At 52.4% G+C, this 21,818-nt stretch overlaps 7 protein-coding genes across 7 annotated transcripts; 3 read left to right on the forward strand and 4 right to left on the reverse strand.

The window, feature by feature from the left end:
• Positions 1 to 1,354: 1,354 nt before the first annotated feature.
• PSV08DRAFT_369818 (chloride channel protein 3) lies at positions 1,355 to 8,472 on the forward strand (the record flags this gene model as incomplete). The annotated part of the gene is made up of 9 exons (XM_066093165.1): positions 1,355 to 1,472; positions 1,531 to 1,707; positions 1,910 to 2,487; positions 2,893 to 3,050; positions 3,105 to 3,747; positions 3,803 to 3,955; positions 4,007 to 4,121; positions 4,170 to 5,732; positions 6,509 to 8,472. The coding sequence occupies 9 exons, from the start codon at positions 1,355 to 1,357 to the stop codon at positions 8,470 to 8,472; spliced, it is 5,469 nt and encodes a 1,822-aa protein (XP_065949471.1).
• Positions 8,473 to 8,615: 143 nt separating this feature from the next.
• PSV08DRAFT_408659 (uncharacterized protein) lies at positions 8,616 to 9,519 on the reverse strand. The gene is made up of 2 exons (XM_014217981.2): positions 9,392 to 9,519; positions 8,616 to 9,270 (listed from the first exon to the last, which is right to left on the reverse strand). Exons 1-2 carry the CDS (start codon positions 9,421 to 9,423, stop codon positions 8,838 to 8,840), a joined length of 465 nt encoding a protein of 154 aa, XP_014073456.1. The 5' UTR covers positions 9,424 to 9,519; the 3' UTR covers positions 8,616 to 8,837.
• Positions 9,520 to 10,402: 883 nt separating this feature from the next.
• PSV08DRAFT_219918 (uncharacterized protein) lies at positions 10,403 to 11,374 on the reverse strand (the record flags this gene model as incomplete). The annotated part of the gene is made up of 3 exons (XM_014218035.1): positions 10,403 to 10,491; positions 10,552 to 11,267; positions 11,320 to 11,374. The coding sequence occupies 3 exons, from the start codon at positions 11,372 to 11,374 to the stop codon at positions 10,432 to 10,434; spliced, it is 831 nt and encodes a 276-aa protein (XP_014073510.1). The 3' UTR covers positions 10,403 to 10,431.
• Positions 11,375 to 11,433: 59 nt separating this feature from the next.
• PSV08DRAFT_284328 (dihydrofolate reductase-like domain-containing protein) lies at positions 11,434 to 12,420 on the reverse strand. The gene has a single exon (XM_014217980.2). It carries the CDS (start codon positions 12,333 to 12,335, stop codon positions 11,589 to 11,591), a length of 747 nt encoding a protein of 248 aa, XP_014073455.1. The 5' UTR covers positions 12,336 to 12,420; the 3' UTR covers positions 11,434 to 11,588.
• Positions 12,421 to 12,565: 145 nt separating this feature from the next.
• Positions 12,566 to 16,330, reverse strand: PSV08DRAFT_199186 (component of IIS longevity pathway SMK-1-domain-containing protein). Its single transcript, XM_014218034.1, has 8 exons — positions 15,882 to 16,330; positions 15,636 to 15,735; positions 15,500 to 15,581; positions 15,403 to 15,449; positions 15,027 to 15,338; positions 14,157 to 14,975; positions 13,939 to 14,106; positions 12,566 to 13,890 (listed from the first exon to the last, which is right to left on the reverse strand). Exons 1-8 carry the CDS (start codon positions 15,996 to 15,998, stop codon positions 12,992 to 12,994), a joined length of 2,544 nt encoding a protein of 847 aa, XP_014073509.1. The 5' UTR covers positions 15,999 to 16,330; the 3' UTR covers positions 12,566 to 12,991.
• A 1,225-nt stretch (positions 16,331 to 17,555) lies between these two features.
• PSV08DRAFT_360852 (uncharacterized protein) lies at positions 17,556 to 19,290 on the forward strand. The gene is made up of 3 exons (XM_066093001.1): positions 17,556 to 18,487; positions 18,539 to 18,631; positions 18,682 to 19,290. Exons 1-3 carry the CDS (start codon positions 17,881 to 17,883, stop codon positions 18,915 to 18,917), a joined length of 936 nt encoding a protein of 311 aa, XP_065949472.1. The 5' UTR covers positions 17,556 to 17,880; the 3' UTR covers positions 18,918 to 19,290.
• A 1,193-nt stretch (positions 19,291 to 20,483) lies between these two features.
• Positions 20,484 to 21,704, forward strand: PSV08DRAFT_400620 (uncharacterized protein). The gene is made up of 3 exons (XM_014217994.2): positions 20,484 to 20,570; positions 20,690 to 20,904; positions 21,002 to 21,704. The coding sequence occupies exons 1-3, from the start codon at positions 20,534 to 20,536 to the stop codon at positions 21,227 to 21,229; spliced, it is 480 nt and encodes a 159-aa protein (XP_014073469.1). The 5' UTR covers positions 20,484 to 20,533; the 3' UTR covers positions 21,230 to 21,704.
• The last annotated feature ends 114 nt before the right edge of the window (positions 21,705 to 21,818 follow it).

Raw genomic sequence — 21,818 nt, forward strand, 5'->3', positions numbered from 1 at the left:
GGCCAACAACAGACGGCTGACGACATTGCATGCCGGCAGCCTATGTACTTTGTCTGCGATTGCTTCTTTTTTTTCTTGCACGAGGTTTCGCTGCACCCTTCCGAGTTGAGGTGCACGCACTCTGGCTGGTGTAGGCAGTCAATTGCACGAGATTGTCAGGTGAGAGGCATATGGACTGGAAGACCCCGCTTTGGCGACCGGAACCGGTTCCGCATCACGATCGTGGGCTCATGTGAAATTCGACCCGTGCGATTGGCCAACGCGAAGTCACGTGATGGGCATGTATGCACCGAGGCACGGCCGTGTACACTACACTACGCAAGACTCTGGTGGCGGAAACCGACGGCTCCATGTGCTGCACAGTCCAGACAGCTGCTTTGAGTAAGCATACGCACTCCAGATCGACACACATCACCTGCTGTCCTAACGAGCCTAGGCTGTATCTTGCAATCGCCACGCCTGCACACGTAGTATGTACTAGTAGTATGTCCAAGCATGCTTGCGCCCACCACACATTGCTAGATGCTTCGACGCCATTTACTAGCTGCCACGACTCCATGCACCAACATGTCTCCACGATCCGCTCGCCCAATTCCGCCTGTGTGAAGCCATCCAAATCCCTCTCTCTGCACTACACTGCTTGCTTCAAGCAAAGAACATAACATTTAGCCAGCGGCTAGGAAATGATATGCGCCAACTTAAAGACTGGTGCGGTGGCCAGTCTTCTTCTCCAGACATACTGTGCTACTTTTGCTCACCATGAATCTTCTCTCTTCCGTGGGCCACTCCAGCAATTCCACGCCCCCCCCCGCCCTCTCTGCTGCACTGCTGTGTAAAGATGTGGCAAGAAGACAGGCGTTCCCTCCATCTAGGACATGCTTGCAACACTGTCAGCTTACATGGTGTTTGAGTGCCATGCCAACCCCACATACATTGCCCCGCATCGCCTCTCAGCAGGGGCCCTCGACATGGGGAAGCTAGGCACACGCAGAATTGCCGCTCCCAAATGGTACAAGTCGATGCTGACAGACAAGCCGCCTGCTTCAAAGCTGTCTATGCACATCACTCATCAGTGGCCTCGCACCCTTGACTCGAATGGTTCATCTGCGTTTCACCGGTTTGTTTGCACGAATAGGCCCGTTTCCACTTTGTCCGGCAGATGTTGGAGAAGCTATAGAGCTCCCTTCTTGAGGTGGGGTAAAGATACACCGAGGTGTTCACGTAAATGCAACTACTATCTAGCATGTACATACTGCCGTGCTTCCTGTTTTCCAGTCACTTCATCCGTCTTCTTCTTCTGTGATAACCCCAATCGTTAAAGCAGTTTTACCGACTACCCCACATTTCACTCAACATGGCCCAAGACAAAGTCCAACCGTTTGAGATTCCAAAAACTTGCAAAGGAGGCGTCGTGGTCAACGAAGGTCCAGACTTTTATGTAGAAGTACAGGATGTTCCAGTCCCAGAGATTGGTAGGTTTTCAAAAGCGCGCATTGCATTCTGGGCACCAATGCTCACACCATCCAACAGGACCTACCGATGTTCTCATTAAGCTCAACGCCACCGGCATCTGCCATTCAGATCTCCATGTCATGGCTAACGATTGGGACATGCCCAAAATGTCAGACATGGGTGTTAGATGCAGTGGACACGAAGGCGCAGGCGTCATCGTAAAGGTTGGCGATCATGTCAAGAATTTGAAGCCTGGCATGCGAGCTGGCTACAAGGTGAGCAGACCCAGGTGTCGCAGCAACCGTATTTATCTACATAATCGTCAGTTCTGACATGTCACAGCCAGTCCAAGACACTTGTGGTGTATGCGAGCTCTGCCGCAACGGCAATGAGTGCTACTGTTCAAAGGCTGTCATGACCGGCTTAATGGTCGACGGGTCATACAAACAGTACATAGTCTCACCCGAGAGATACACGACGCTGATCCCAGATGGAGTAAACGACTACATAGCAGGGCCTATCATGTGCTCTGCTTCGACAATGTACACCTCCATTAAAGAATCCCAGCTGCGGCCAGGACAATGGGCAATTTTCCCCGGCGCCGGCGGGGGTGTCGGGTTGCAGGGTTTACAACTAGCTAAGGCGATGGGTCTGCGAGCTGTAGCCATTGATACTGGAGAGGAAAAGAAGAAGCTGTGCCTGGAAGTTGGCGGTGCAGAACATTTCATCGATTTCAGAAAGGTGGAAAACGTTGCAGACGAAGTAGTGCGACTCTGCGACGGCATTGGTGCACATGGCGTCTTTGTCACCGCTGTCCAAAGCTATCCCTCTTCGATATCGTATCTCGGTAACCGTATTGGTGGCAAGGTCATGTGCATCGGGCTACCACCGGCCGGTACTCAGCACGTCGACGTCGACCCGACCCATATGTGCATGAAAAAGCAGACCATAACAGGCACACTCGTAAGCAACATGGCAGATGTGGACAAGACACTCGAGTTTGCCAGCCGAGGGCTACTGAAACCCATCTATACAGTATATCCTTTGAGCCAGTTCAATGAAGCAGTACAAAAGCTAAAGCGTGGCGAGATTGCCGGAAGGGCAGTTGTAGACTTTAACCAGGAGTAATTGATAAACGGTTCAGATATAGATAGAAAGGGGTCTGAAAGATTCCAGTTCATATCAATGAATTTCGAGCGAGATTGAGCCTATGAGTATCTTCATGTCTAGTCATGAAATGGCTGTCAAAGACGATGTGCTACTTCGTACATATTGACCATGATTCTGAGCCATGGTGCACAGACCACACCTGATTCGCTGCACCTGTCCCATCACGACTCAGCCCTACGTCGCAGATACCACGATTACTGTACCGTACATCTCTCCACATAATGATTGCTTGAGCGATGCGCCCTGGCTTTCAAACAAGCATATGTCGAGGGCATGTCCAGCTCTTCGCACAGTAGGTCCCCAATCGGACACGTCAACACCTCGTCGAGCCGCGCATCCAACGGGAAGCAGCCAGCCGTTGAAGATGACCGCAGCGACGAGGAGGCGCTGTTGGCGGACGATCCACTAGATCCCGATTTACCTGAGCAGTACGCACCTCTGCCAACATCCCTCCGCTCACGATACTGAATTGCATCGCCCAGACTTTCATTCAAACGCAAGCCAAAGGCATCCGCTTCTTCCTTTGGCTTCTCACGCTATTTCCCCTCGCCGCTTACGCCCTCCAGCAGTCGCGCATCGCCCTCGCCACGATCTCATCGTACAACTCCTTCAAACGAACTTGATTTGAACTATCTCGAAGCACCAGGTGGCGCCGGCGAACGCACTCAAGATGCCAAAGATGCAAGCGGGTTAGATTGGCACGTTGAGGGGCCGGGTCGAAGGGTGGGCTACGACGATCTTACCGCCATCGACTGGATCTTTGAATATGCAAAGGAACGCCAGCGGTTGAGGTACCTCTACACAGGCACCAGCGGCATCCTGGGGCACATGAAGCAGCTTGCAGATGCAAGTCAGGTCTGGATCATCTTGGTCGCCGCAGGTGTACTAAGCGGAGGCATCGCCGCTTTCATTGACATTGCGAGCGATTGGCTTGCGGATCTCAAGACGGGATATTGTCACAATGTGGATGGAGACGGGAGATTCTACCTGAACAAGAGCTTCTGTTGCTGGGGAATCAACGAAGCACAGGCCTGTCACGATTGGGATTCGTGGGGCTCGGCTATGGGCATTGGAAGTGCTGGTGGAAGATACGTTGTCGATTATGTCTTATTTATTCTCTACTCGGTGAGTGTCCAACGATGAATTGTATTGGAAGAACGAGAACACTAACAGCCATTAGGTGCTATTCGCGGCGTGCGCCAGCTTTCTAGTTCGCGAATTTTCTCCTTATGCCAAACATAGCGGTATACCGGAAATCAAAACTGTTCTTGGTGGGTTCGTTATCCGGCATTTCCTAGGCGGCTGGACGCTAGTCACAAAGACAATTGGCTTGGTAAGTAGCCTCGCAAGAAACATCTTCTAGATCGTTGGCTAACTTGGCCAGTGTCTTGCAGTCGCATCAGGTCTGTGGCTGGGCAAGGAAGGTCCTTTGGTACACGTAGCGTGCTGCTCGGCGAACCTCTTCATGAAGCTGTTTAGTAGCGTAAACGGCAACGAAGGTCAGTATTTCACGCTCGTTGTTTGTAACAATCCATTGATTCGAGTAGCACGGAAACGAGAGGTACTCTCGGCTGCGGCTGCAGCAGGTATTTCAGTAGCCTTTGGTGCACCTATAGGCGGTGTACTCTTCAGCCTTGAGCAGCTGTCGTACTACTTTCCAGACAAGACCATGTGGAGCAGTTTCGTATGCGCCATGGTAGCAGCCGTCACCCTACAAGCATGCAACCCCTTCCGCACCGGCAAGCTTGTCTTATATCAGGTCACTTATCATAGTGGATGGCATGACTTTGAACTCTTGCCCTTTGTCTTTCTCGGAATCTTGGGTGGTCTTTTTGGAGGCTTGTTCATCAAGCTTAACATGGGCGTTGCTGAGTGGCGAAAGAACAGACAATACCTCAAAGGCCCTGTGAGGGAAGTTGTCATTGTGGCATTTGTGACGGCCCTGATCAACTTTCCTATCAAGTTCATGCGCGCCCAAGCATCCGAACTAGTGCATATTCTTTTCGCTGAATGTGCTGATCTCAGCGAAGATACCCTGGGCCTCTGCAAATCTGGTAAAGCAAACACTGGAGTAATTGCTTTGTTACTGGTGTCTTCGGGATTGGGCATCATACTAGCAGGCTTCACATTCGGTCTACAGATTCCAGCGGGTATCATCCTTCCTTCCATGGCTATCGGCGGTCTCTTTGGTCGTGCAGTGGGACTATCCATGCAAGTGGTCCAGGCTGCTTGGCCGTCCCTCTTCTTCTTCAGCTCCTGCGAACCTGATGTACCTTGCGTGACCCCAGGCACGTACGCTATTATTGGAGCAGCATCAGCGCTTGCGGGTACCACACGCATGACAGTTTCGATTGTGGTCATCATGTTTGAGCTAACCGGGGCTCTCACGTATGTTCTACCCATTATGATTGCAGTCATGATCAGTAAATGGATTGGTGACGCCATCTCCCCACGGGGCATCTATGAGTCCTGGATACACTTTAAAGGGTACCCTTTCCTCGATAATCGCGACGACAACGGCAGCTCGATTCCAGATGTCAGCGCAAGCCATGTCATGACACGCACCGAAGACCTGACGGCTATAACAGCGACCGGACACACCATTGGATCGCTGCGTGACCTTTTGTCTCAACATCGGTTCCGTGGGTTTCCCGTGATTGACAATAGCCGTGATGCCCTTTTGCTGGGGTACATATCAAGAACTGAGCTACAATACGCGCTCCAGACTGCCCTGACGCCTCCTCGGAACCTAGCGCCTGAAACGGAAGCGTACTTTGCCCACCAGCCCCTCTCCGACCCCACGACTTCCCTCGATCTCCGGCCGTGGATGGACCAAACACCCATGACGCTTAATGCCAAAGCCAGCTTTCAGCTTACGGTATCCATGTTCCAGAAGCTAGGGTTGCGGTATGTCTTGTTCACTGATCGAGGCACACTCAAGGGGTTGCTTACCAAGAAGGATGTCTGGTACGTCATGGAAGGCATGGAGGAAGAGCGTGAAGACGATGGTAGAGGGGGGCTGGGAGAGCAGAGACAAGAGGATGAAGAGGACGAGCAGAGTGACCTACTGGGCACGGCGGAGGAGCATGCAGGCTTGATTGGTGGCCATGGTAGATAGGGAGCAGAAACTGAGACTTGACACCGTGTCTAGCACCTTCTATGCCGGTGGGCTTGAAGAAAAAAAGGCCTCGATCTCTGTTGGATCGTCATGTGATGATATCACCGCATGTCGCGCATGCGGTGTAGGCCACGCCGGTGGGGGATTGCTCGTTTGGTAGGTCGGCCGTTGATCAGGGCCACGGGGAGGGCTTCCCGCCAGGAACACAAGGCAAATCAACAAGGCGAAGCTCTCACCGACAGTGACGCTACGACCAAAGCATACTGTCGGCCTCGGACTTGGTGCGACGTGTCGTCCGGCTCTTGAGGAGTGCAGAGAGTGGAGTGGATACAATGCAGTGCCAGCTGCATGGCGTGGTCTGTGCAGCGCAAGACTCAACCGGCCAATCACAGGCGAGAGGGTGGGCGTGGCCGTAAAGGGCTTAGCGCCAGGCGGTGCCGCGGCTTGCTGCTTGGACCTGCATCCACCCGCCCTTAACATCCGGCCTCGCCCATTCAGACTCCAGAGCCTTCTCTCCCCGCCGCCCCGTCTGTGACTCGGCCTTTGTTTGTCCCAGTAACCCCCCCGATCCCCTTACACTCGTTTCACTGTCAAAGAACAAACACAGACACCCGCCATGGATGCCTGGATCGTCTAACGTCAAAGAAGCACGGAGCGGCTATGACTAGGCCTTGGCATACGTCGCGATCCGGCAGACGACGTGAATCGCGCTGAAAGAACACCAACGCTTGCACGCGATAGCGGCGCCTCGCCAATCATCTTTGCCAGATCTACACCATAATAACTCTTCCCACCACGCCGACACCATGGCCCACGCGACCGACCCGGAGCGCAGGAGCAGAAGGAAGCATTCGCATTCGTCATCCAGGGTTTCGAGGACGCGCTCCTCGTCCAAGAAGCCACATGTTTCGCCTCCTGTGCCAGACATGTATTTGCAAGACCATGCACCACCGGTCCAGGCTACCCCTTACAGCCAGCCCCAGTTTATACCACACCAGCGCTCCTATTCCCAATCTACTGTCACATCACCGCCATTATACCACAGCTATTCTGCGAGCCCACCTGAGCGCTCAGATTACGGTCAGATGCCTGGAGCTTATCCTCAAGATGTGCCGCGGTATTGGTCTCCTCCACCACAGCCTGTTCAGCCTTATGCCAGCCAATCCACCATCCGCTTTGCTTCCCCACCACCTCCTGAGTCACGCGGTCAGGGCCCTTTCCAGCAGCAATGGGATAGTCTTGACCGCATGGCTACGAGGTCTTTTACCAATCTGCGTGACACAGCTGGAAAGGGGATGAACAAGCTGACTACCAACTGCATCGAGCGGCCCACGGCTGCTGTCGCCACCAAGAGCATGCAGACTTTGTGCCGTGGCGCAGCGTTATACGACGTCATTACCTCAAAGTTCGACTCTGTTATTACTAGCATCGATGACGAACAGTTCAGTGGTAAAGAGCAAGATTTGATGATGGAGTTTGGTGACCAGATGGACTATGAGGAGCCCGTGAAAACGAGCCCGCCGCTTGGCGGAGTTAGACGTCATGGTCGCGAAGAGGTTTCTCCCAAGCCTGGTAGTGACAAAGGATCGAACCATTTCTCAAAAGTATGGCTCTACTCCAACTCACGCCTGCCACCTCATTTGCCCCCTTTTAAAGTGTATCTCCCGACGTATCCCCTGTTGTGCTTGGCGGCAACGTACTCTGAAAAGGCGTACCTACCTCCAGGTACCAAGAAGAGTTCTGAAATGGAAACACACATCCCTGCCGACTGGCGTAGCGGCACCAAAGCCATGGTCCTAAAATCTATACCCGTCGAAGAGCTGAACACGATCGTGTTTGCTATTCGCGGAAGTCAGACATTCATGGACTGGGCTGTCAACTACAATTCTGCGCCAAGTAGTCCGGCCAAGTTTCTCGATGACCCGGGAAATTTGTGCCATGCAGGCTTCCTCTATGTCGCAAAAAAGATGATCAAGCCAGTCGCAGAGCGGCTCAAGGTCTTGCTACAAGAAAATCCTGCGCGCTCTAATTGTAGTCTGCTCATCACCGGCCACTCCGCAGGCGGAGCGGTCGCCGCGTTGCTATACGCGCACATGATGAGCACCAAAGTTGAGTCTGAACTCAGCTACCTCACCAGCTTCTTCAAGCGGGTGCACTGCATCACTTTTGGTGCACCGCCAGTCAGTCTGCGGCCGCTCAAGAAGCCCGAAGACAAGCGGCACCGAAAGAGTCTTTTCTACAGCTTCATCAACGAAGGTGACCCTATACCGAGAGCTGATAAGAGCGTACTCCGAAGCCTGCTCAAGCTGTATGCCAGTCCTGCACCCACCACGGCCTCAAGTTCTGGCTCTGCAACGGCGTCGTCGTCCAGAACCAATGTCTCGCGCTCACATTCTTCATCCCCGCCAAAATCCAGATCCAAACACGGCTTTGCCGCACGGCTCTCACGGGGATCGAAAACCTCGTTGGAAACAAACAACACCCAATCATCTTCGTCTTCTTCGCTGCCCGCTTGGCCAATCCCGCCCTGTACCTTGTCGCCTGCCGGCCGACTCGTCGTATTACGGCAGAGAGTAGGGACCAGGAGCGAGGACGACGTCGAAGCCGTGACGGTGGACGATGAGATGCTGAGGAAAGTTGTATATGGAGATTTGCTCAAGCATCAGATGGCGACTTATAAGAAGCGCATCGAGGGTGTTGCTGTTCGCGCCGTTACTGCAAACGGTGTTTGATGAGACTGCCAAAAACTTTTCTTGACGAATTTGTATGCCTCACGAATTACATGATTACGAATCTCTTTAGAAAAGAAAATGAAAAAAATATATAACCGAATCTACTCGTCTCAAATCGGCTGTTGAACAGGATAAGTGATCAGAGTCATAAGTGCTGTATCTAATTCTCCTCGTGCGCAAAATGCAAATTGGCCATTCTCCTTATGCAACAATAATGTCTCCAAAAATGAAATGAGTCCTTTTTTTTTGCAATATCAACTTTCATGATGGCAGATGTATTCATCATCAAGGAAGAAAAAAACCAATAGTGGTATACTCTATGTATAACTATCCCTAGCCTGAAAAAGACGCCTCTTCTGCAGCATCTACGCCATGATCAAATCATACGCCGCCTTGGTACTCATGAGCACCAAAACATAGTGGGCTATAATACCCGCAGCACCATAATACCTGCCCGTACCGCCCTGCTCGGCACTCCTCGTATATCCCACCGAATAAAAGATACGATTAACACTCCACGTGAGGCCGAGCGCGGCCGTCGCCGATGGGAATCTCAGACCCGAAATGAGCATAGCGGCGAGGGCGGTAGGATGGCTCTCGCCAAAGTTTTGGTGAGCGCGCTGAGCGGCGTTGAAGGCGAGCATGGCGGATTTGGAGGCCGGAGCGGCCGTCTGGACTTGTTCGTACGACGCGTATTCGAAGGGGTACGGGATCTTGGCTGCTTTGCGGAAGGAGCCTACGCGCGCGCCGAGCCAGATGCCGATGAAGAAGGTGGAGACGGCGGCACCGAGGACGTAGCTAGAAAGGGAGGGAGGGTTAGCTATGCGAGAGGCGAGGGTTGATGTGCTTGTTGTTCTGTGGGAGAGGTGGGGGGGACACAAAAGGAGGGGGAGGGTGCAATTGAATGATGAATACGTACCCGTACTCGTCTGGAACCTGGATAATGGCCATGATGTTCGTTGTTGTTGTTGTTGGTGTGTTTCTTTACGTTCGTCTGTTCGTTACGTAGTGGGGTTGCCCTTTCCAAATCTTGTAAGGAGAAAAAAAAAGTCGTGGACAATCAATGTTGGGTAACCAATTCGGCCCTTCTTATATGTCTCTTTTAATTGTTTTTTTGAAGGCGCTGGATCGATATAGAAATCGGTGGAATGTGGTAGCCTTGGGAGAGAAAGGGGGGGGGGAAGCTTCCACCTGTTCAGTAGTCGTGTTACGCGGACCAGTTTCAGCGGGGCTGCGGGCGCTGGTTTCCTCCGACTCCATGCTAAACAGCAAGGCTTCCATCATGCGTTCGGTGCAACATTCTTGCCGATTGCTACGATACAGCTATGCTGCAGAAACAAAGATTGTAGTACAGTAGTCAGCATGGTTGGGATTACGCGTTGTTCACAGTGTCGTGTGCTATGTGGCTGGTCGAGTAGGGTGTGTACGCCGTGCCCGTCTGACAGAAAGTGTTCCCATCGCGAATTCAGGCGGCCAAGGAGAGTCGAGGGTTGCAAGATTTTGTGTCACCAAACAATTTCCTTACGTCATCAAATCGCTTTGTTGTAAGGAAACGATTTGTTCAGGGTGTTCAAGGATGTCTCGTAGAAGGAAGTGGTTGGTGTAGGTGAATAGTCGGTGATTTGAGTAGAAAAAACGAACAAGAAAGATGGCGACGTTTAGGATTAAATCGAGTTCAGACAAGACTCGGCATTTACTGCGGGTGCATATCGTGATTCCTCGGCTCTATGACGAAAGCTTTGCTGACCGGATCCGAACATGGGGTCGATAACGTGATGAAATTAGAACATATAAATCCGGACTTGTTCTCTTTGGTATGTCATACATGTATTCATTCGAACTAAGCTAATTCTCTACCCTGCTTGACCCATCAGGCTTATTCTCTTCTCGAACGGCACGTGGAGCTGTTATATAGTATGATCTATGTGTCAAGCTTTCACGACAGATGACCCCATCTTCTCATCCTCGACTACCTGTGATTCCTGACTCTTCTAGTACCTCCATAGTGCCTTGGAAATCCTGTCGCTCGTCAGATTTCATTCCACCTGGGATACTGCTCACCCAGGAAATTGTACTTACGGGTAGTGCAGCAAGCAAACAGATCAAATTCCCTGTAACAAAGATGGCCCATGAAGCAGACGCCTGAACAACTAGCAGTTTCATGTACCTCCATGGCGTCTCCCTCAAAACAGGAGTGTACATATGAATAACAGCGATTTGCAAAGCGAGGATCCTCTGCGCAATACATCGACACGTGGAAAGAAGCTTCAAAAAGCCTGGACTGTAGTTGGTGTCTTGGGCCCGACACTTGGACGACTTGACGTGTAGCTGAAAGCCCCGAATGATACATAGAAGAATGACGGCGGCTACAATGTTTAGCGGAGTGTGGTAGTGAAGTACAGCAGAGCATTCAACCCCCCTGTCGAGCAAGCGGCTACACCGTCGCTTCATATTCTTATTCGTCATGGAAGTAGACGCTATCCACCGTGCTACATGTACGATGCTCTGCGAAGTCATGTACTGCACACAGACGAAGGGTGTAGAATGGAATGTGGCTTTGGCAGCGACAATCATAGGGGAGCCACTGGTGTCGCGAACAAGTTTGTCTAGGAGTTTAGTTGCTGGATCCCCAACTGTACCATCAACGACCTGGTAATGGCATGTCTGGCGGGTTCGTCGGCTGATCCAGAAGCGAAACGCGTCGTAGATTACAGAGAAAATGGCGATAAGGAGTAGAGAGAGAAGGGCATTGTTGATGATTGCAGTAGACTGCAGTGTGATGTACAAGGCAGGCTCTGTGACAAGGCTGGTTAGTTGCAAACTGCGAGGAAAAGCGTATAGACGTACTTTCTTGCCATAGATCAATCCACACAGATCGCGCGGGAGAATAATCCTGAGCCATGTCGATTGTGAGAAGCAGGAAGGAACAGGGTGGATAGAGATCGTGGAGGATGTAGGGTTGGGTAAATGGACGATTTTTTCAATGTTTGTTTGGTAAAGTGAAGCAGAGGCCGATTACCGACTAGCAACTTCGCACCTTCTCTTCTTTACACGCAATCGCAACAAGTGCCTCGTTGATTGCGGACTGAGTCCTAACTCCTTTCACTTTCACCAGTCTATTCTCGCTCATACATGCAAAAGTGAAACCTGACCCCCTGCTCCTCAATCCCACCGTCCTCAACATTCTCACCCGTAAACTCTTGAATCTCACCCCTATTCGCATTCCTCCATATTGTCGTCTCATCCAAATTAATAGGAAAGAAAGTATCGCACTCAAACTCCTTCTCGATCTTAGTAAGCAACACACGCTTCGTCTGTGGAAGTTCAAGCGCCGTTCGGTATATGCTAGCCCCACCAATAACAAAGATTCTATCAATGTCGAGGTCCGTAGATGGTAAGTTGCTCTTGTCCTCGCGCTCAAGCTGAGCAATGGCGTCGAGGATACCTGAGCACACAAGTGGGCCTTCAACTTCTGTCTTCTTGTCTAGCTTGCTTGCAAATTCTTCTGGCTTCGAGGTGATGACTATGTTGAGGCGATCCTTGAGAGGCCGGAATTTGGGCGGTATGCTTTCCCATGTCTTACGACCCATGAGTACAGCATTTATTTTCTTGCGCCCTTCCGCTAGGGTAGAGGGCGATGTACGCTTCGTCACTCGTGCGAAGAAGCCCATTTCCTTTTTAAGTTGAGGCCATGGCAAGACCCTGTCCTTTCCTATGCCGAGGTTTGGCGTGGCAGCAAGTATCAAAGTGAGTGTTGGAGGTTTAGGTGGCATGGAAGATGATGCGTCTTGTTCCTGGATGGCTAAATTTTTCTTTGGTGTAGTCGATGTATCCAGATTGATGAAAGGATGCTCGTTAGACATTGCGTGGCGTCTTCTAGAACCGATACGACCCTAGAATATCAGAGACAATTGAATATAGCGTCGAGACGAAAAGTAAGCGGAAGACGTGGACGTGGCTCGTCATATGGATGTGAAAGGCATGCGGGGCCATACGCGCTAAGTGACGCGAAGGAACGTGACTTTCAACATCAGTCCTACCTGCCAAACATACTACCATCTAGACAGAAACAGAACCATAGAAGAACATGAAATGACTTCGATGACGAGTTGGCATTCCCGAACGAAGGCTACGAGATATAAAATACACAGGCCGGATGATGCCCTTGATCATGCACAGAAAACCCAAACACCCAAACGCACGGTGATAGGCCCGACACACAGCGCTGCATCATCCCATCATGCCACAGTCCCAACCTGTCTCGTTCGCCGGGGAGGGCGACGATACTGAACGCCTAGATAATTACACCATTCGCAATGCCGCTACCCTATTGAAACACATTTGCAAGAAGAAGCCAAAAAATCCCGTACGCACCCATTTCATACAACGTCATCTGTCTCCTCGAGTTTCCAAATGGGTATCTTTTTAGGATTGTTTAAAGCGCATCGCGCTGCAGAAACGAGAAGCCTTTCTTTCTCTCTTGCAGCTCATCTTTATCTGAGAGCGGGGTCGTGCGATACTATTCGCCCGCGCCTCCCTCACCACTACTTTTTAGTGGAATGGACAACGAGATCTTCTTTGGTGTTCCACCACCATCCTTGCCGGCATTGACATTGGGTGACTTCCGGCGCAAGTTCCGCAGGCTTCCTGAGCTTGCGTTGCTGGACGTTGAAGCACGACGCTTTGGACCTGCAGATGTGGAGATGCTTGCAAGAAGCTCATCCTCCTCATCCTCTTCTCTACGCCGCTTTTCGGATATACGTTCCGGCGGCGATCCCGCAGAAGCAGAGTTTGGTGATGGAGTGGTTTCTGGGGTTTGCGTCTCTGCCGAAATCTTGTGCACAGAGGCTGGCAGCCCGGTAGCGAGATCATCCATGTCGGCATCGTCTGCGTCGTCATCCGGGTAATTAACGAGGGGGCGCACCGGCGATGCTCCATTGAGGGCGAGTTTGCCAGTGGTGGCAAGTTGCTCATCCTCATCGTCCGATGTGTTGAAGTATGCCTCTTCGTCCGCATCCACGTCCTTCAAGCCTTGACCCCACTTGCCACCATTGACATTTGCTGGGTGTCGCGCAGGTGTGTCACTGTCCACGCTTGTAAATGAATTATCAAGCTCCTGAGTAGTGACTGGCTCATGGTTCTGGTCGTATTTGAGGATCAGATTTTGGAATGTGTCAACATAGGTCACAGCCTGTAATTTATCCCGGTACGTCTCGACCAGATGCTGAACAATCATCTTGATATTCTCGCGCCTGATGAATTCAAACAGCTCCAGGCATGCCGAGTTGAGGAGATTGTCGCGAGGCATTGTATCAAACAAGATCTGCAAGATGGGCTCGAAAAGGTGGTGTTGGATGATTTGGCGGTTATGTGTTTCGTCGTGGAAACCGAGAACAGTGCGGAAGTACTTGAGCGCAGCTGGGAAAAGTCAGTAAATAAAATGGAAACATTATGGAAGATACTTACTGAGTTTCAAATGCTTCTCCGGACAGGCCATTAGTTGAGCTACCCGCATTGCAAGGCCTTCGGATAGAATGAAGTATTTGCTGCGGAAAGAATGTTGACGGATGAAGAAACAAAGAACTTCGACAAGGTGGGCGTATAATGACACTTCTTGCATTGATAGATCTTCCACTGAACAACGTTAGCCATCTTCACTTACAAGGGCCAAGAATTCAACTTACTCGACTCGCGGCCTTCGAGATCTTTGAGAGGCTGGAAGAGTTTCCGTGCGGACTCGTCGTAGAAGTTTTGAATAAAAGAGTCAGTTTGCGGTATGGATGGAAGTTGACCCCTCATTTTAGCAAGGAAGTCGCTATTAGTTCGCCCAAGCGCTTCTATCGACGCCGAGTTGGCATTGGGGTCCAGCAGAATCTTAATCGCATCTGCCATCTGTGCCTTGACCCCCAAGTCCACCTCAATTAGAAGCAACTCGATCAGGGTATCGGTAAGTGGCTTGGTCTTTTCTTGAATGGCCTTGAAAATGTAGCTGCGCACCATGAGAGCATCGTGGTCGATCAAAGACACAAGTATGTCTGTTCCTGCTACTCGGACAGAAGCATCTTGGTGTTTGAGAGCAAACTGTATGACTTCCAGCAGACCGCCACTGATGAAGTTTTGATAGAGCTGCGCCCTGACGTTTGCCTGCAAGCTCTTTGCTATGGCACAGCACTGCTGGATGAATAAGACTGCGTCCTTTTTTCTCGAGAGATTCTGCTCCTTGGGCGAGAAGATGCCAAAAAGTTCTTTCAAAAAGGGGCCGTTTGCTTGAAGGTGCTGGACAATGTCGACTTGGTGGAAGAAGATGAGGGAGTTGAGAACGCTAAAGGTGGGGTCGTCGAGGATGCGCGCGAGAACCACGTCTTTGAGATACTGAAGGCGATAGGTGTAGTGGATTTTCCGCTTGATATTCTCGTCTTCAATCTTGACAACCTCTTTGAATTTGGATTCGTCGTCGAGATATTGTCGGTGGTTGGCTTTGTGCAAGGGAAAATCCGGGTCGTCTGCAAGAAGTCAGCAAGCATCGAGGCAAGATTGTACGTGGCGAAACTGACATTCTAGGGCTCCAACAACTCCCAGAACAACGGGGTCTGTCACGACGTATTCGATAATGGCCGTGTCGTTGAGTAGGATAAGCATCTTCATGATGCTGCATAGCCGGTGGAGATCCGATACGCTTTCGAGGTCTTCGGCCATGTCGACGAGCGGAATCAGTTTCGGTATGTAATCCTGAGCAAGGATGAATTTGGCGAGGGCTTCTCGCCCCCCTGGAGTAGAGTTTGCGGCGCGCATGTGGTTTTCAATCTCGTGAAGGTTGCCGAGGTCTGGGTTTGGGAGAAGTATGGGACTAATATGGTCCAAATCGTCTGAGAGACCATCGTCTGGGTCAGTATTAGCCTGCTTGAAGCTATGTGGATGGGCCCAACGTACCCTGCGCTAAAGCCTGCAATCGCGATTGCACTTCGTTGACAAAGTCCCTGTATGGAATCAGCGCGGTGCTCAATTGACCGAGGCAGTGGATGCCTACCATATGCTGGCACAGCCCTCGGGCTCCTGAAAGCTGAGGGCCATGTCGGTGCCATTTTGCTCAGTCCATACGATGAGGGTATCTGTGGCGGATTAGCTGCCGGCTTGTGTTTGGGTAGCGCATGGCTGGCGCATACCTTGCTGTTTCTGATAGCCATCATCCTTAGAGATGCGCGTTTCGAGGAGCTGTCGCGACTGGTCGTCCTCGGACAGGACTACAATCCTTGCTTCCTCCTGCTGTCAAGTGATGCCAGTTAGCATGCGTGAGTGGCAGGCATGGGCATGAAGGTGGGCATGGACATGGACACACTGAGCGCGGGCGCGGGCGCAATGGGGCTATACGTGCAGCGGGGAAGTGTTGTGGCGAGGGTGGGGAGACGTACATTTGCTACAACGCCCTTGCAGAAGCCGGTGCCTCTGTCGAACCAGTCATTGTTCTTGAGCTCGTAGACTTTGACGCGCTTCCGTTCGCTCGCCGGTGGTGGTGCGACGGTTGCCATAGCCGGGGGCGGCGTGTCGACAGTCTCCGGCTAGGGCAGAGGACCCTCCGGAGGGACGGCGCGCTGTCGCGATGGCTTGCGCAGGAAGGCGGGGGAGCGTCGGCGATGGGGGGAGATGGGGGGGCGGCGTGGTGTTGTGGTGGATGCGGTGCTGGCAGATGCGGGTTAGGAGGCTCGGCGGTGCTTGTTGGCTGGCGCAGCGGCGCGGCGGCGGGGACGCGACAGACGAACACTCGACGATGGGCCAGCGTGGGCGCGCAACAGTAAGCCGGGGAGTCTGCGATGGCGGCGTGACAGGCAAGGTGATCAGCCTCGGACACTTTTGCAGGCGCGTCGTGGGTCGCAAAGTGGAAGCGGGAGAGCACAGGGCCGGGCTTGGGCACAGTGCATGCACTAAGATAAGAGCCTAGACCCGAGTGGCGGCACCAGAGCCTCAACACCACGCTGAACCCTGGGGATAGCGGCGATGGCTGCGTGGGCGAGGGCACGAGGCGATGGCGGGTTGCGGGGGTGCTTTTGCAGCTGTCCGGCGCTGCGAGCGTGTGGAATGAGTGCAGCTGTCGCCGCCCATGGCCAGATGCGCGCTCGTCTCACTGACGCAATCCCCTTGGCGCTGCTGCTCATCAACACCACGCAGTGCCCGCTCATCTCGTTGTGTCTAGCACCTGGCCTGTCTATCTACACGCACATGTATGCTGGTGCGCATGGCATGGACAGCGCCCGCCCGTCGCTTGTCACGTTGCTGCGTCCACTCGCCCACGCACCCTGCCGGCCAAAAGATGCAGTCTGGGTGTGGTCCGCTCACTCCGCTCCTCATGCCCATTCACTCTCGCGCCATGGCAACTCACCACCATCCAATACGCCCACGCCGCCCCCCGATTCCCCTGGGAGAATGTCATGACGTCCCTGGCCAAGCCACGCGATTGACTTGCGCGGCCCGCTCTGCATGGACGCAAGGCTGCAAGGCTGCGTGCGGTCCCAGTCGAGATGCAGGTATTATACGTCGTACACATCTATTTCGATAGTGCTGCTAATATCGCCGCAAAAGCACCATCATCGCCATCACCCATCAGACATTATCCAAAACACCCTCGACGGGCTGGAGCCGCCTGGCCTGCTGCACTGGCAAAAGCACGTATGCATCCATGTATTGGCAAGCCCTTCACCTAGTACACATGCACCCAAGTACATACTTACGTAGCCATGTACACATGCAGGAGGCACAGTCTAAGTATACACGGCGACTCGTCACCAAAAGCATGCCATTGCCACCAAGTACCCCGGCTGGCGTCATGGCGAGCCCGGCCTTTAGCCAAACGCTTCCCCATACATGCTACCACTACGTACATGCGCCATCTCAATCTCGCCAGCCTCTGGACGATTAGGGCAAGCCTGACCACGACGATACTATGAATTCTGTTCTTTTTGGTCCGTCTGAAGCCTCGTCGTGCAGAATTAGGCCGTCGCTGCGTGGGGGCAGCCAATGGACAGGCGTGCAGCATGGCGCCACACGCCCGCGGCCATTGCCGCATTCGTTTTCGCATGGCTGGTGGTGCGGCCAGATTCATTTCCCTTGTATTTGCGAGCTGAGCTGTGCTGGCCGGGCGCCAAGCAGTCGTGGGTCGTTATCTTCGCTTGCTAACTCTATTCAGCCCTCCAGCCTGCGCCTTGAGCATCGGTGCCGTATCTGAAGCGCTAGAAGCAGCGGCGCATGGGCGCAAACCCAGTTACCACGCTATCCAAGCGCGACCCGCCCGTCTGTTGAGACATGGTTATCCACTATAGATTAGACGGCCTGCTCCCTTGAGCTGCCTCTTACAGTCCCGCCTGCTCCGGTTCTGCACCCATCTTGCACCGTACCATCTTGCCCATAGCAATAATAATGTCGAATCTGTCCGTCTTGACACAACTACAAAGCACATCTACCGAGCCCTTTCCCCCCGTCGCCCTCACAAAGCCACCCAGACCAGTCTCTGCGCCTTGTCCAAACTTTTCAAAGCCCATAGCAGCCGACCCTCTACCGACAACCGATTCAAAGTCCATCAACGCCGATCAAGCCCAGGCTGGACTCAAAGCTCACCGGAGATCTGTCGGCGCCCATGAAGTCCAGGCTAGAATCCAAGCTGCAAGAAGGAGCTTGACTGCTGCACAACCCCCGACTGAAGCTTTTCAACGCAAACTCGATCAGTCTTCCGACCTCATCCACCCAGCCTTGCGCGCCAGGAGTGGGGTGACGCCAAATAGCGACCGTGCTCGTAGCCTCAAGTCGAGAAGCAAGCAAGATCAATCCATCGATGCAGTCATACGCCGCTTGTCAGCCGAAATCGATAGCGGACAGCTGAACCTTGCAAGAGATGTGCCTCCAGTGCCTGCGTTGCCTGCATTTCACTCGCCTGCATCCGGTCGTCCGCGATCATATCAACCCGCAAGTAGCAGGTCGTCTGTGACGAAGAGGCGAAGCCCGCTTTCGATTGTGTCATCTGCAGACGGTATGTAGGGCAAACTCAATTCTACGCGTCATGTTGGACTAACAGTTGCAGACTCCGAGGAAACTCCATGCCATACCTCTGAACAGACGTCGACCCAAACATCCAGGCAGACATCTAGGCGAGCCTCTACCTCAGCCTCTTCTCGTATGCACCCTATCCCCGCCACTCTATGAAATTACTCACAAGCCACACAGAAACCTCCAAATCCGACGACAGTAACGACCTAGATGATGACGACAAGCCCGCAAAGATCCGAGTGATCAGTCTGGAATCCCACAAAGCAGGCCACGTCCAACAGCAACAACAACCCGCACGTCAGCCCTCGCCTTCATCATCACAACCAACCATCTCTAATTCCAAACCCCAACGGGTCAAGAGCCGCAGCCCGTGGCATACAATTTCGCGACGACGAATACTTTGCTTTGTTTAACGACTACCCATCTTGCGCCATGTTTTTGGTTTTTTTATGTCCATGTACATACAAGGCCGCGCGGGCCACAATCATATATTTCCTTGAGTATTTCTTTTTTACGGTTATAGCGGCGCGCAGTATACTCGGCCTCGTTTTGGTGCTGATTTGGTTTCTGCATCATGAGCCTGTTGGATTTGAGCGACTACAAGGGGGCATAAATAGCGCGGGAGTTTTGGCGTTTTCCTACGTGTTCCAGTAGGCGAGATTACTGAGCGTTTTCTGTCGCCAATGCTGACGACTAGTTACACACACACACACATACATGGATAGATAGCACGCACGCAACAATGCACATGTCGGCAATTGCACAACCCGCATTGCCTCGCTTAACACAGTTGTTCTCGACATAAGCCTTGATAGCGCTTTCGGAGTATTGGCGCAGCTGAGGGCACATAATCAGTAAGTACGTGTCCCCTGTTCTGGAATCTGGGCTTGCTAGATCCATGCAAGCCACCAGCCACACACGGGACGCCTTCCGAACCCGGCCACAATAATAGCATGCTGCCAAATCCAGCCCGACGATGGGCCAATTGTAGCCAAAGGCACCATCACAGCCGCCTCGAAGAGGTTAGAGGTTGGTGTCAGGGTACGGCGTTCCCGAGCCCATCGCGAGGCCAGGCAGCCACGCAAAGGAGAACGTGCGCACGGCTGCAGCTTGCTAAGTCTGAGTATCCGAGTGCGTCTCCAGCTGGGCCTGGAAAGGGCACCTTTGAAACTAAAGCATCGGCAGTTGGAGCCAAATGCCGAAACGTTTTCCAGATGGTCTGCCGGCGAAAAAGCACACAAAAAGTCCCTTGGGCGCTGGGCGTGTGAACGGAAACTGGTTCGGGGTCTCTGACGGCGGTGCACGCACAACACAGACTAGCAAATGGTGCCGACTGCGCGACCCGCTGGAACGTCCGTTGAACGTCCGCAACAACGTTTGGCCTAGCGGTAAAAATCCCCTTTCCGCGAGCTCTTGATGCGCCCAGCAAATGGGTACGTGTGACACTTTGAGAGTTGACTCGCTAGTGATTTGTCAAACTCTCCACCATTTTGGCGAGAACACATGAGCGGGACTACTGGCAGACACACAGCGCCATGTTCCCTATGACCTGGTCTAGAGCACTATAGCCGGGGATTAAACTGGCTAATTCTACGGTCCCAGATTCGCGACACATCAGGAACCCTGTAGCACGTCATGTCCAGGAACAAGTCAGTAGTGCATTACGACAACCGGATTTGACCAGAATGCGACTAAGACTGCTACTATGGCAAATCTAGGAAGCCATCAATTGGGATCATTTCACCCATCTCGCGCCCTGTGGACTTAGTTAAGCACAGTAGGAAACTAGGACATGCCGCTGATACGAAAGCGAATCCAGCCGCCCCCACAGCTGCATGGTCAGCCCTGCCCGCCGCACGAGCCATGGAAATCCCGAATGCTTGGTGAGATTCACCACAGCGAAATGCACAGACCGCCTCTGGGCCTGCTATCGATAAGGCCACAAGCTTGGCAACCGTGACTGACTGGAGCTCCTTCCTGTCATACTCCGCACTCCATCCTTACGTCTCTCGTGTCCCAATACGCCACCATGAACCCGTCAGAGCGCACAAAAGAGGCGCTTCTCGGTATGTTTCCCCAGCCTTTCCCCGCACAAACGCGGGGCTAGTGTAGCAACACAACCCGGCCGCCCAAGTCATCATGTCCCCCAATACCTTGATTCGAGCTCTTGCTGATGCTACCTCAGCAAAGACAGAAGCATTGTGCAAGTCCATCGTGGACAACCGTAGAGATGATCCCTGGGGTGGTGATGGCTATCTATCTACTATACTCCGGACTGTCAAGATGCACGAAGCCACTGAATACTCGTCGGTACTAAATAAGACCGAGTATGAGCCTGCGCTGGATTACTCAACCTCGGCACATAAGGAACTGCTGATCAAAGAACAAAGCGCTGCATTGGTAGGTCATGTGCGCGTGATTTTGCTCAAAAAACAATGTCCACAGCTGCCACCCTTGCAAACAGTGCAAACAATGCTCTGCTAACACCCACGAATAGATCAAGACCGCTCAGGACATCTCGACCCTCATTCGTGATTTACAGGAACTCTGGCTCTTTGGTGGCCTTGATACCCTCGCCGATCCTGCAGATGAAGAAGCAAACCGCCAGAAAGCTTTAGCGGTTGCGGAGATGATTGAGACTTTAGCAAAACAGGGGCCTGCTAACGTGCGAAAGAACACCGCCGGCATAGTCAAAGAGGAATCAAACAGCAGAGGAGACTCATGAACGTGGTTGCATTTAATACTCGATTCGGTGACTCGTCAAAGCCAACGTACGATGAGAAGGCGATTTGAGAACTCGCTCTACACTCCCAAAAAAACACTTGGATTGCGGAGTTACAGAGTCAACACGTAGCCGCATGACTGTGTGCCTTGTGGCGCAGGTTGTCCAACTAAAACGGCAGTCGAAGCAGCTGCCATTACGAATGACCTATGGGCATAGATGGGTAGTATGGTGAACGGAGTGACCTCCCAGTGGCCAAGCTCATGTTACCTAACAATAGTCCGCCACCATTGAGTTAGGCATACCGTCATTCTGTCGAGGTAAAATAGTCATCTTGAAGGGCATGGTGATTGTTCTTGATATTGGAATGCAAATCTTCTGCCCAGCGCCTTTGAAAGGTGATTGAATCAGATGAGATGCTGACCCATGGACTGCAAGTCTACCGTGCATTCCTTCACGAAATCCCAAGCTTTTGAAACAAATTCTGTGCGTGTGTATTTCCCAAGCCCTATACTATGGCTCTGACATCATATACACCTGTTAGCCAGGCCGTTGGGAAGAGTTTAAAGTTCTCGGGCCCAGGCTAGTAAAG

The sequence above is a fragment of the Bipolaris maydis genome, assembly GCF_028858645.1.
Source record: "Bipolaris maydis strain C4 unplaced genomic scaffold PSV08scaffold_4, whole genome shotgun sequence".
Classification (NCBI taxonomy): Eukaryota; Fungi; Ascomycota; class Dothideomycetes; order Pleosporales; family Pleosporaceae; genus Bipolaris; species Bipolaris maydis.